The 13,778-nt window shown below is 40.1% G+C and overlaps 1 protein-coding gene across 1 annotated transcript in view; it reads right to left on the bottom strand.

Moving 5' to 3' along the window:
- grm6a (glutamate receptor, metabotropic 6a) overlaps window positions 1-13,778 on the bottom strand; it is a 145,197-nt gene that overhangs the window by 76,630 nt on the left and 54,789 nt on the right. Inside the window, exon 5 of the mRNA XM_037684615.1 lies at window positions 4,964-5,164. Coding sequence (XP_037540543.1) covers window positions 4,964-5,164 — 201 coding nt within the window. The remainder of the gene's footprint in view (window positions 1-4,963; window positions 5,165-13,778) is intronic.

The following is a 13,778-nucleotide window of genomic DNA, read 5'->3' as shown; positions in this document are numbered from 1 at the left end:
AAACGTGCATTGAATTTAATGAAATGCAAACGTGAGACGTCATTTATATTTGACCCATCAAAATGAATGCGGTCATTTATTTACAGAATCAAAGTTTAACATCAAACATTTACATTAATTTGGCAAATTATGAAAATAACAACATAAGCAATCAATCAGGAAAAATCATACGGCCATGATTTTTCCGTTGCGTCACCACAGACATTTATGAAAACTGTACAATTATGATCTTTTACCCACACGGATGTGGATGAGCACTTTACACAGACATTTCTAAAATATCTGGAAGAATATCTACTTGATAGAAGAGTTTAAAGATGGGAAAGAAGTTTAGAGGGAGTAAGATGGTGTTTGAGGGAGTGTTGACAGAACGGCACTCTCCGGGCTTTCTTCAGCTTTCCTTACAGTACACTTAGGTGGTGAAATCGACTCTTTTACCTGGAGATGTCTCAGGCGAGATTCCGTTTAACGCACCCATTCAGCGTCTCCGTAGGATGCTGTTACTCGTCCGGAGTAGTGGCGAGATTCTGTCCCTCACAGCACCGGTTCAGTGGAAAATGTTATAATCCCATGAAACTCGGAAGAGCTCTGTTGTCATGTCAGGATCTTCCCGGCTCCCAGAACTGGGCTTCTCCGCACAGAACTGAACAGAACTGAACTCAACCGAACCGAGTAGAACCCTCACAGAACTGGTTAGACCAGGAAGTACCGACATTTTAAAGAGCTCTTTTCCCGGTTCATCTGGGAGTATTCCCATTGGCCAGAACCGACCAGACAGGGTGTGTTTTGTGACGTAAAAGGTTAGAATGCAGCAAGAATTGTTATGGAACAGATCAGAAATGTTCTCACAGACAGAGAGAGTTTTGTTTTGGCGAGTTTCAGAAACAGGTGCCAAAACCCCCTCTGTTGACGTCTGAGAGGATATAAACAAGACAGTTGTTCCAACGCATGTCTGCTTCTTCCTGACCCTGGAACGCACACTTGCATGAGAATTAAAAATCATTACACAGTTAATAAAATTGATTAGTTCACTGCAACATCTAAAATGGTTTGAACTGAGACACTTTGATTATCAACATCTGTAAAATAGTAATGATAATAAAAAAGAGAGTGTTCTTTCACTTGATTATCAAGAAAGAGAGTCTCAGGATGGGTGAACCTGTATCTCTGGATTCAAATCAATGAAATGACAGTTTCTGTCCCACAAGGTTCTTAAGGTCAAGGGTTTTGACCTTAGGCTTAGTCGTGACACCAGATTAAGTTCACTACACAGGCAATCTATTAACTTTTTCTTGTAACCACTTCCTGGATCTCTTTTCAGAGGTTCATAAGTGTTTAAGTCACTAAGGAGTGTCATAACTTTCTCATGATAGTCTTTCTGGTTCAAAATCACTGTGCACCTTCCTTTGTCTGCTAGGAGAATGGTGATGTTTTTGTCCTTGCTAAGAGTGGTGAGTGCGTCCCTCTCCTCTCTACTGATGTTGGAAGGTGGTGGTTTGGCATTGCTGAGGCAGGCTGAAACTTTGAGGGAGTATCAGAGAAACTGAGACGTTTATTTTCTAAACATAACGTCCCAGTGGCTTTTAAACCCCAAAATACATTACGGCAAAGACTGGTTCATCCTAAAGATCCAGTCCCCCGGCACAAACAGAGTAATGTTGTGTATGCTGTTCAGTGTCAGGAGGGCTGTGATCAGTCTTACATCGGGGAAACAAAACAGTCACTGGCCAAAAGGATGGCCCAGCACAGAAGATCAACATCATCAGGCCAGGACTCTGCAGTCTACACTCATCTCCAGGCCAGCGGTCACTCTTTCAGGGATGAAGATGTGCACATCCTGGACAGAGAGGAACGATGGTTTGAGAGAGGAGTAAAGGAGGCCATCTTTGTGAAAAGGAATCGTCCATCATTAAACAGGGGTGGAGGCCTCCGGGTTCAACTGTCCCCCTCTTACAATGCTGTGATTGCTAGTATCACTCAGCCCTCTGTGAACAGTAAACAGCCATCAGTGTGCTAATGATCCATTGTTATGCTGATGGTCCTTCTTGAGCATGTGATCAGCTGGTTTTGGTTGTCAGCAGCAAAACTGGTTGATCCACCCTGAGACGGTGCTATTTAAGAGACTGAGCTGAATACAGCTCCTCAGACTGAGGAAGTCTCTCGGATGAGAGACGAAACGTTTCTACATTTTTTGTTGTTTTGCTTTGTTTTGGGTTTTTTTTAATGTCCAGAGGACCAGATTTAACTTTTTTAGATTTTTCTACCTGGATTATTGAGCATGCATCAGGATGTCTGGATGGAGTTTTGTCTTGTGGAGAGATTGAAGATGTGGGTCACAGGGACTGTGATGATATGAGCAGCCAGCCTTAAGAAATAAGGTGGAAGTTCATCTGGACCTGCAGATTTTTTAGGATCAAGACCTTTTAACAGTTTATTGACCTCACTGACTGAGAATGGAGAAAAAGAGAAGCTGTGATTAACTGAGGATTGACTTGAAGGAGGGATTTGATTTGTAGAAGTTAGGTTATTAAGTGAAGTGGCTGATTTTCCATTAGTAACTGTGTCAAATAAAGAACCAGAAGCAACAAAATGTTTGTTGAAACAGTTCAGGATCTCGTGCTTATTTGACACAGGAACAGAGTTAACGAGAAGTTGTGATGGGAGGTCAGATGACTGGGGGGTGCCTGAGAGAGATTTAATTGTTTTCCAGAATCTGTTAGGGTCATTTAGATTTTTGGAAGTCTGAGATAAGAAATAGTTGCGTTTTGCTGCTTTGACAACAGTTGTGCATTTATTCCTCATCTGTCGAAAACTCAACCAGTCAGTGTCTGAGTCAGATTTTCTCGCTGCAGCCCAAAGATGATCTCTCCTGTGTAGGAGGTCAGCTAGCTCTGGAGTAAACCAGGGGCTGTCTCGTCCCTTTATTCTGAACTGACGAAAAGGAGCATGTATGTTCAGGAAATAAATGAAATTATTATGGAAATAGTTCCAAGCGGAGTTCACGTCATCAGTTAACAGAATACGATGCCAGTCAAAGTGAGACAGATCCCAGAGGAATGACTGTTCACAGAAATGTTTCAGATCCCTTTTTTGAATTAATCTGGGCTTAGAAGGTGAAAGTTTACTATTTCTTAAAGCCGCTGTCACACAATGATCACTCAAAAGATCAGCAAATACACCTGTACCAGGGAATTTGTGAGGCATATTAGTTAGAAACAGGTCTAAGATGGAGGAATTTTCAGGGTGGCTTTTATTTAATCTGGTGGGGGAGTCGATCAGTTGGGTTAAATTAAAAGACAAGCAACATTCCTTGAATTTGTCACAGAGGGGGGTCGACTTACACCAATCAATGTTAAGATCTCCAGCCAAAAAGACCTCTGTGAATTTTAAATTACCAAGGAATTCCTTAATGGCATTTAATGCCTCAGGTGGCAAAGACAAATGACAAATGTTTGTCCATTTGCTTTGGCTACAATATAAGAGTGAAAATTTGCAAAATTGTTACAATTTTTTATTGTTTCTGTAATTGGATAAGCTTTTTAACCAATTTTTTACTTAATTTTGTTGATTTGTACATATATTTTATAGTCCATTTGGCATTTCTTTAGTTTATGTACAACATTTTGACCAAATGCTATTTTATTTTGAAGGGGTTAAATTAACAAACTTGAATTTGGACATGAAATAATCGTCTTATATATTATTTTCTTTATATTTTAAAAGAAAAACACCTTTACACTTAAATTGTATTTTTCTGGTGAAATCCTTCCTAATGAGGACCAGGAAGTAGGCGGCACCTTACTATATTTGGATGAAAAGTGTGTGTGAAGCACTGGTTGCAGTAGCAGTAAAAAAAATGGAAGGGGGCGCTATGGGACACACACAAACACACAAACTTTGACTGAAAAACATGCGTTATGGGCCAGCCCCAAAAACTTCACAGGCACCTTTAAATAGCTCAAATATTGATTTAAAGCAGTTTCCCTTATGGGGACTTGGATTTTGGTCCCCATAAGGGAACAGGTCCCCATGACGTGACTGTGTAAACAGTTTCATGTCCCCATACCGTAGGGAATACCAGAACACACACACACATATACATATATATATATATATATATATATATATATATATATATATATATATATATATATATATGTCATGATATTTTTGGACTGGACCTATGGTTTTGATCTGCTCAGAGATGGGATTATAACAAAATTATGACCCGGTTCTGACTGGGTTAAACTCGGCCATCAACTCTAAAAAGAGTCTCATTGGGATTCAATATCAGTCAAGGAATAGTTTAAACTGTTTGCCACATCATGTAGAATGCTTTTGAAGCACTGTTTCATATTTCCTAACAGATCATAACCACATAAGATCCACTGAGAACACACTTAGTCACGCCCCCTCATACACTGACAGGTTGAGCTCCCCTTCTGTGAAGTTGGAGTCTTAGGACCCTATAAATGAGTAATGACACAGGACATTGGGGCTCTTCCGGGTCTGTGAACGCGTCACAGACCGGAGAGTCCAGCGCTGTAAATTGTAAACTTTTCCTACCTTGATTTTAATATAATTGGTAAAACTGAATTCATGCTTCCTTGATTTATTGATTAGTATGAGTTGCCACTTCTGAGAGAGATTCGAGCCAGAGGAAGCCGTGGGAGCTGGCTGAGGGTCCAGGGTCAGAGAGGAAGCCTAAGGCCCACGGCTAGCAGTAGCTAGCTGCAGTGACTGACGACCTGCAGTCAGCTCCCAAACGCAACATTTCTAGATATATCCTTTTATACTCCACCCACTTCATTTAACAGGAAGTGACATTTCTCTAGTCTGTTATATTTCTATACTGCTAAAAAAAAACATACAACCAATACAAATGATTTCCTTCAGGTTTGAATGCAGGAAGAGTTCCAGCTGTAGTGCTGATGCAAGCTTTTAGTTTTAAGGTTTTCCTTACCATTAAAGTTGACAGATCTGATATAATCAAGCAGCAGTCGTCCCTCCACAGGGTCCATGTTGCTGCAGACACCATGGCTGTTTGGACAAAGGTTTTGGTGCATGTTGTGCAGAGCATGAGCAACAGCATAGACTGCGTCAATCACAAACTGGACCTTTCCCTCCTGCTCGTAGGATGAATCCTGACCAATCCTCTCTTTCCCTGTAGACAAGCGCAGAATTCAGAATAAAACCATGTGTTCATAAAGTGTTCCCACAATCCTAAGGACTGGGTGTACCTGTACATTTCTTGTGTGGGTTCAGTTTGACTCCAGGTCGAGTCAGTTTACACCTGAAGTCATCTTCCCAAAACTCAGCAAACCAGATGTTCCTGCGATTATTTTCTAGGGAGCGTGACATGAAGTATTGATCGAAGCCTGTACAACACAAAAGACATGAGCTTTGAATACATAACACAGTCACAGGCATCTCTGAACATGTGACACAGTGTTATGTGCCTGAGGCACATATTGTTATTTGTCCTTTGGACATTTTGGGTTAACTAATTAACCTTTGTTTCAAGATGTGGCATGTTCTGCCCACCCATAAATAGGCTGGTCTTCAGGGGCTTCTCTCTCTCAGAAGCTCTCTCTGTCTTTGTGCTCACTTGTTTATGTTTGCTCCCTGGCCGCCCTAGTTTTTTGGGCTCTGGTTCCCTCGCGCTCATCCTGTCCAGTATGAGTCTTGGCAATGTGGGCCACAGCAGCCATCCTTCGCCAAACCAGGTAGTTTTTTGGTAACTTTTTGTCTATTTTTTGAAGTACCGCCTTAATCTGCTGACTGGTTCTGCTGGCTGACGTTGCACATTCGTGGTGAGACGTATTGTCACTTCCTGTTTGTTGGTAGCTCGAGAGAATTGTTTGCTTGAGTCGTCTCTTTTTTCTGGATTTATCTGTCTTTTGCAGTTTTTCATTCTTGTTCACAAACACACTTAGTACAGTTGTTTTTCTACTATTGGATAGTGCTTAAAACACCTATCTTTCAACACGTCTCGGTTTTTATTGGTGTATTGGCTCTGCTAGCTTGTGCTAGCTCCTGCTAGTGTTAGCTTAGCATGGCTGCTGCTTCTCTCCCTGCTTCCTCTGTTTTCTCTTGCTCCGTGTATCAGATGTTTAGTTACTCTTCTGCCTCCTTTAGTGGTAATGATACATGTAACAAATGTAGTCTTATGGTAACTTTGGAGGAGAGGCTGTTTGAACTGGAAGCTCAGCTCCGTGCTGTAGAAAAACCAGTAGCTAGCCAGGTCCCCTTAGACAGCGCAGAACCAGAGAGGCTAGTTCCCATTAGCTGTCCTCCAGCAGACCTAAGCAGCCAGGACCCCAGGCCGGCCGGGTGATGGTCTGGAGCAAGCGTAGTGCTAAGGCTAAGCCCCCAGTTCACCACCGACCCATTCATGTTTCTAATCGAATTTCCTCGCTCAGTGACACACCCGCTGAGAAGAAAACCCTGGTTATTGGAAGCACCATAGTCCAAAACGTGGCTTTAGGGACTCCAATAGCCATAGTCAAATGCATTCCGGGGGCCAGAGCGGGTGACAGAATCTTATTTGAAACTGCTGACTAAGGCTAAAGCTAAATACGGTAAGATTGTTATTCACGTCGATGGTAATGACACCCGGTTGCGCCAATCGGAGGTCACTAAAATTAATGTTGCTTCAGTGTGTGACTTTGCTAAAACCATGTCGGACTCCGTAGTTTTCTCCAGCCCCCTCCCCAACCTGACCAGCGATGACATGTTTAGTCGTATGTCGTCATTTAACCGCTGGGTGTCCAGGTGGTGTTCTGACGACGTGGGCTACATCGATAACTGGAGTTCTTTCTGGGGAAAACCTGGTCTGATGCGGAGAGATAGCATCCATCCCACTTTGGACGGAGCCGCTTTTCTTTTTAGAAATATGGCTGATTTTGTTTATCCCCAAAATTATTGACAACCCAGCATCCAGTCCAGGAAGCAGAGTTGTAGTCCTCCACACTTCTCTGCTGCTTCTCCTCCATTATCCACCCAAACCCCCATTGAAACGGTGTCAACTCGCCCACGGCTCAAATTAAATAAACCAAAAATCAGCTCTAAAAATATAAACCATAAAAATCTGATTAAAATAAGCACAGTTACTTTACCAGAGCAAAATCATAAAATCATTAAATGTGGATTATTGAACATCAGATCTCTTTCCTCTAAATCCCTGTTACTTAATGAACTGCTAACTGATCATCATATTGATTCAAGTGCATTAACGGCCTTGCACCTTCATACCTCTCCAACCTTCTTCATCCTTATACTCCTTCTCGGGCTTTGAGATCATCAGACCAGCTGCTTTTGGCCGTACCAAAAACCAGGCTGAAGCTCAGAGGAGATCGAGCATTCTCAGTCGTGGGCCCTAAACTCTGGAACAATCTGCCCATCAACATTCGACAGGCCACCTCAGTCTCTGCCTTTAAATCTCTCCTAAAAACGCACCTATACTCATTGACATTTAACACAGGGTGATCAGCTTTAGATCTGGTTTTTCATTGATGCTGATTCTGTTTATGCTTTTTGTTATTATTCCTATTTAACACAAGGTCATCTGATCTGATTTAGTATTTCATTGTTTCTGACTGAGTTTATGCTTTTTGTTTTTATTTCCTTGACTTTTGACACAACGTGATCTGATTTAGTATTTCATTGTTTCTAATTGTTTTTGGTTTTATATTTTTATTCCATGTGCTGTAAATATATCTTGCTACTTTTTATCTGTTGATGTGATATTTTTGTTAAGCACTTTGGTAACAGTTTCTGTTTTAAATGTGCTCTATAAATAAATCTGACTTGACTTGACTTGACGATTTATTCTGTCCGACAGAAACTTGGCTACAACAGGAGGATTTTGTTAGTATAATTGAATCCACTCCTGTTAATTATTTAAATTTTCATGTTCCTAGAACAACTGGCAAAGGTGGAGGAGTAGCTTCTATTTTTCAGTCAGGATTATTGATTAATGCCAAACCAGTTATTAGTTATGATGCTTTTGAATCGCTGTCCCTCAGTCTCTCATCCAAAATGGAAATGAGAAAAGTTACTTTTACTAGTTATATATCGTCCACCAGGCGCTTACTCTCAGTTTTTGTCTGAATTCTAAGAATTCTTAACCGACTTACTATTAAATACTGCTAAAATCATCATAATGGGTAATTTAAATATTCATATACAAACCGGATTCCAAAAAAGTTGGGACACTAAACAAATTGTGAATAAAAACTGAATGCAATGATGTGGAGATGGCAAATGTCAATATTTTATTCGTAATATAACAGATGACAGATCAAAAGTTTAATCTGAGTAAATGAACCATTTTAAAGGAAAAATGTGTTGATTCAAAATTTCACAGTGTCAACAAATCCCAAAAAAGTTGGGACAAGTAGCAATAAGTGGCTGGAAAAAGTAAATTGAGCATATAACGAACAGCTGGAAGACCAACTAACACTAATTAAGTCAACTGACAACATGATTGGGTATAAAAAGAGCTTCTCAGAGTGTCAGTGTCTCTCAGAAGCCAAGATGGTGTAGTGAACTTAACCTGATGTCAAGACTAAGCCTAAGGTCAAAACTCTTGACCTTAAGAACCTTGTGGGACAGGAACTGTCATTTCATTGATTTGAATCCAGAAATACAGGTTCACCCATCCTGAGACTTTCTTTCTTGAAAATTCAAGTGGAAGAACACTCTCTTTTCTATTATCATTACTATTTTACAAATGTTGATAATCAAAGTGTCTTAGTTCAAACCATTTTAGATGTTGCAGTGAACTAATCGATTTTATTAACTGAAACAGTGTAATGATTTTTAATTCTCATACAAAGTTAGAACTCATGTTAAAGCTGTTACAGAGTAATTATGCATTTTTTGATTTCTGCTTTTGAATGAGCAAGTGTGCGTTTTCCAGGGTCAGGAATCGAAGCAGACATGTGTTGGAACAACTGTCTTGTTTATATCCTCTCAGACGTCAACAGGGGGGTTTTGGCACCTGTTTTTCAAACTCGCCAAAACAAAACTCTCTCTGTCTGTGAGAACATTTCTGATCTGTTCCATAACAATTCTTGCTGTCTTCTAACCTCTTACGTCACAAAACACACCCCCGTCTGGTCGGTTCTGACCAATGGGAAGACTCCCGAATGAACCGGGAAAAGAGCTCTTTAAAATGTCTGTACTTCCTGGTCTACACGGTTCTGTGCTGGTTCTGTTCGGTTCTGTGGGTCGGAGAAGTTCAGTTCTGTGAGAGTTGGGATGAGTTCAGTTCTACGCGGAGAAGCCCAGTTCTGTTGGTTGGAGAAGTTCGGCGGCGCGGACAGTTCTGATATGTCCTAGCGCTGTGCAGTAGCTGTGGGAGCCGGGAAGACCCTGACATGACCACAGAGGTCTTCCAAGTTTCATGGGATTATAACATTTTCCACTGAGGTGAGCTTGTGTCGGACAGAGCCTCGCCATTACTCCGGACGAGTAACAGCATCCTACGGAGACGCTGAAAGGGTGCGTTAAACGGAATCTCGCCTGAGATATCTCCAGGTAAAAGAGTCGATTTCACCACCTAAGTGTACTGTAAGGAAGAAGCTGAAGAAAGCCCGGAGAGTGCCGTTCTGTTCAACACTCTCCCTCAAACACCATCTTTCTCCCCTTTAAACTTCCTTCCCATCTTTAAACTCTTCTCTCAAGTAGAAATTCTTCCAGATATTTTAGAAATGTCTGTGTAAAGTGCTCATCCACCGCCGTGTGGATAAAGAGATCATAATTGTACAGTTTTCATAAATGTCTGTGGTGAAGCAACGGAAAAATCATGGCCGTATGATTTTTCCTGATTGATTGCTTTTGTTGTTATTTTCATAATTTGCCAAATTACTGTAAATGTTTGATGTTAAACTTTGATTCTGTAAATAAATGACCGCATTCATTTTGATGGGTCAAAGATAAATGACGTCTCACGTTTGCATTTCCTTAAAATTCACTGCACGTTTTATTCAGTCCAGAAAAATGAGGAATCCGTGTTAATTGATGAATATATCTGAGCATCTGTTCATCTACAATGGTAAGAGGATCACCAATTCCACCATTGTTGCGCAGAAAGATAGTGCAACAATACCAGAATGGTGTTACCCAGCGTTACCCTCCGGCCCTTAAACGTCACTGCACCTCAAACAGGAATGCCACTGTCAAGGAAATAACAGAATGGGCTCAGGAATACTTCCAGAAAGCATAGTCAGTGAACACAATCCACCCTACCATCTGCCTTTGCCAGCTGAAACTTTACAGTGCAAAGAGGAAGCCATTTCTAAGCAAGCTCCACAAGCTCAGACATTTGCACTGGGCCAGGGGTCATTTAAAACGGAGTGTAGCAAAATAGAAGATTGTTCTGTGGTCAGATGAGTCACGATTTTGAAGTTCTTTATGGAACACTGGGACGCCATGTCATCCGGACCAGAGAGGACAAGGATAGCCCAAGTTGTTATCAATGCTCCGTTCAGAAGCCTGCATCACTTATGGTATAGGGTTGCATGAGCACTTGTGGCATGGGCAGCTTGCATGTCTGAAAAGGCACCATTATTGCAGAGAACTATGTTCAGGTTCTAGAACAACATATGCTCCCATCTAGATGTCATCTCTTTCAAGGAAGACCCTGCATTTTTCAACACGATAATGCCAGACCACATTCTTCAGCAATCACAACATCATGGCTGCATAGGAGAAGGATCTGGATACTGAAATGGCCAGCCTGCAGTCCAGATCTTTCACCTATAGAGAACATTTGGTACATCATAAAGAGGAAGGTGCGACAAAGAAGTCCCAAGACGATTGAACAGTTAAAGGCCTGTATTAGACATGAATGGGAGAGCATTCCCATTTCTAAACTTGAGAAACTGGTCTCCTCTGTCCCCAGACGTCTGTTGAATGTTGTATGAAGAAGGGGGGATGCCACACAGTGGTAAAAATGGACTTGACCCAACTTTTTGGGGATTTGTTGATGCCATGAAATTTGGAAAACAGATTTTTCCCTTAAAATGATACATTCTCTCAGTTTAAACTTTTGATCTGTGATTTGTGTTCTATTCTGAATAAAATATTAGATGTTGGCACCTCCACATCATTGCATTCAGTTTTTATTCACAATTTGTTTAGTGTCCCAACTTTTTTGGAATCCGGTTTGTAGGTATTGAAAGTGATAGCATAAGCATATCCTTTAATAATTTAATAGACCAATTTGGTTTTACCCAAAACGTCCACACATCTACTCATTCTTATCATCACACTCTTGATTTAGTTCTGATCTATGGTATAGAGTTTAAGGACTTGGTAATAGTTCCTCCTATTATCCTATTATTATAATCCTATTCTGTCTGACCATTTTTTAATAACCTTTGAGTTTACATTAAATGACTACACTGTCACAGAGTAAATTTCATCTCAGCAGGTGCTTATAAGAAAATCCTGTAACCAAATTCAAACAATCTTTTCCATTAATGTTTTCCTCTGTCTTGCAGAGTAATGCATCAGAGAACAGTGACTTAGATCATCTAGTTGATCATCTTACAACTTCAATGCAAACTTCACTTGATAAAATTGTTCCACTGAAAAAGAAAGTAATCAATCAGAGGAAACGGGCTCCTTGGTTCAATTCTGAGTTACGTACTTGGAAAACCTAGTAAAGAAACTTAAAGTTAAACTGGGTTGATCCGCTCTGAGAAGGTGCTATTTAAGAGACTGAGCTGAATACAACACCTCAGACTGAGGAAGTCTTTCAGATGAGAGACGAAACGTTTCTGCATTTTTTTGCTTTGTTTTTTTTTTTTTAATGTCCAGAGGACCAGATTGAACTTTTTTGGATTTTTCTACCTGGATTACCGAGCATGCATCAGGATGTTAAACTTTTTTTTTTTTCAGAAACGGATTCTGTCCAACTCTGAATGCTAGGAAACGCCTTGTAACCGACTTTCCTTCCCTCCATTGATTACGGTGACATTATTTACATGAACCCTTCTACAATTCAATTCAGTTTATTTTTATAGCTCTCGACCTTGACCTCTCTAAGTGTCTTTAAGAATCTGTTGGACTCCTGGCAGGGTCCAATGCAGACATGTTCCTGTTTTTAGTTTTCTACATTTGTCTTGGAATCTAGCTGTTTTTTGTTTTGTTACCTTTTTCCTTTTAGCCATCCTATTTGTTAAAAAAAAAAAAACCTGTAGTATGAGTTTTTATAACTGCTTATTGTTGTTGCTGTTGTCCATTGTTGTCATCTTTCTTTGTTGAAATCAGGTCTCTCTTGTAAATGAGTCCTCGAGGCTCAATGGGATTTACCTGTATAAATAAAGGTTGATTGATATATAGCGCCATATCAAAACAAAGTTGTCTCAGGGCACTTTACAGAAACATTCACATACATAAAAGCCATTTAGTAACGTTCACTATCTAAGGAGGACAGCAGACAAGTTGAATCTTGGCTTCGTTGCAGTCTCCCATCCTGAACAATCACAGTGGCAACAGTGGAAAGGAAAAACTTAATTTTAAAAAGAAGAAACCTCCAGCAGAACCAGGCTCAGGACAAGCGGCCATCTGCTTTGACCGGCTGGTTTGAGAGGACAGGAAGGAAAGACAGACTAACAGATTGGTAGGTCCAGATATACTGTAGGTCCAGGTGTACCTGAAAGACACAAAACACATGTTAAGGATAGAAAAAATAATTACAAATACAAAACAGGTTGAGCAGAGTAAGTAAAGACAGTAGCAGAGTGAAAAGTGTGGTCAGTTTGTCCTCCAGCAGTCTAAGCCTATAGCAACATAACTAAGGGATAACTCAGGAAACCTAAGCTGACCCTAACTATAGGATTTAGCAAAAAGGAAAGTCTTAAGCCTAGTTTTAAAATTGGATAATGTGTCAGCCTCACGGACAGAGATTGGAAGTTGGTTCCTGAAAGATCTGCCTCCCATTCTGTAAATTCTAGGAACCACAAATAGACCTGCAGTCTGAGAGCAAAGTGCTCTGCTAGGAAGATATGGATCAATAAAATCTGTAATATAAGATGGAGCTAGGTTGTTGAGAGCTTTGTAGGTTAGAAGTAAGATTTTGAATTCTATTCTGGATTTGACAAGGAGCCAATGGAGAGAAACTAAAACTGGAGAAATATGATCTCTCCTACTAACTCCAGTTAAGACTCTGGCAACAGCATTTTGGATCAACTGAAGACATTTTAAAGAAGTATTGGACATCCAGATAATAAACCATTACAATAGTCCAGTCTAGACGTGACAAATGCATGGACCAGTTTTTCTGCATAATTTTTAGATAGGATGTTTCTAATTTTAATGATATTACGCAGGTGGAAGAAAGCAGTTCTAGTAACATTTTTAATGTGGGGGATAAAAGATATGTCCTGATCAAAAATAAAACCAAGATTTTTAACATTAGAGCTGGAGGACAGATTAATGTCATCTAAGGAGGGAGAAAGACTGAAAAATTCATTCCTAAGGTGCTCAGGTCCACAAACCAAAACCTCAGTCTTGTTTGTGTTCAACAGGAGAAAATTAAGGGTCATCCAGGTTTTTATGTCTTTAAGACATGCTTGTAGTCCAAGTAGCTGATTGGACTCATTGGGTTTAATGGACAAATATTGTATGGTATAAAGTTTATTCATTTTAAAAAAGTACAAAACAATTCCATAACAATATAAAAATATACAAAAGATTTACAATGAAAGGCAGCAGAAAAAAGAAAAAATCTTATTATATCTGCCCATTTTTTCAAACAATTATTT

The sequence above is a fragment of the Nematolebias whitei genome, chromosome 11, assembly GCF_014905685.2.
Source record: "Nematolebias whitei isolate Nwh7 chromosome 11, NemWhi1, whole genome shotgun sequence".
NCBI lineage: Eukaryota > Metazoa > Chordata > Actinopteri > Cyprinodontiformes > Rivulidae > Nematolebias > Nematolebias whitei.
This window is presented reverse-complemented; position numbering and strand designations above follow the sequence as displayed.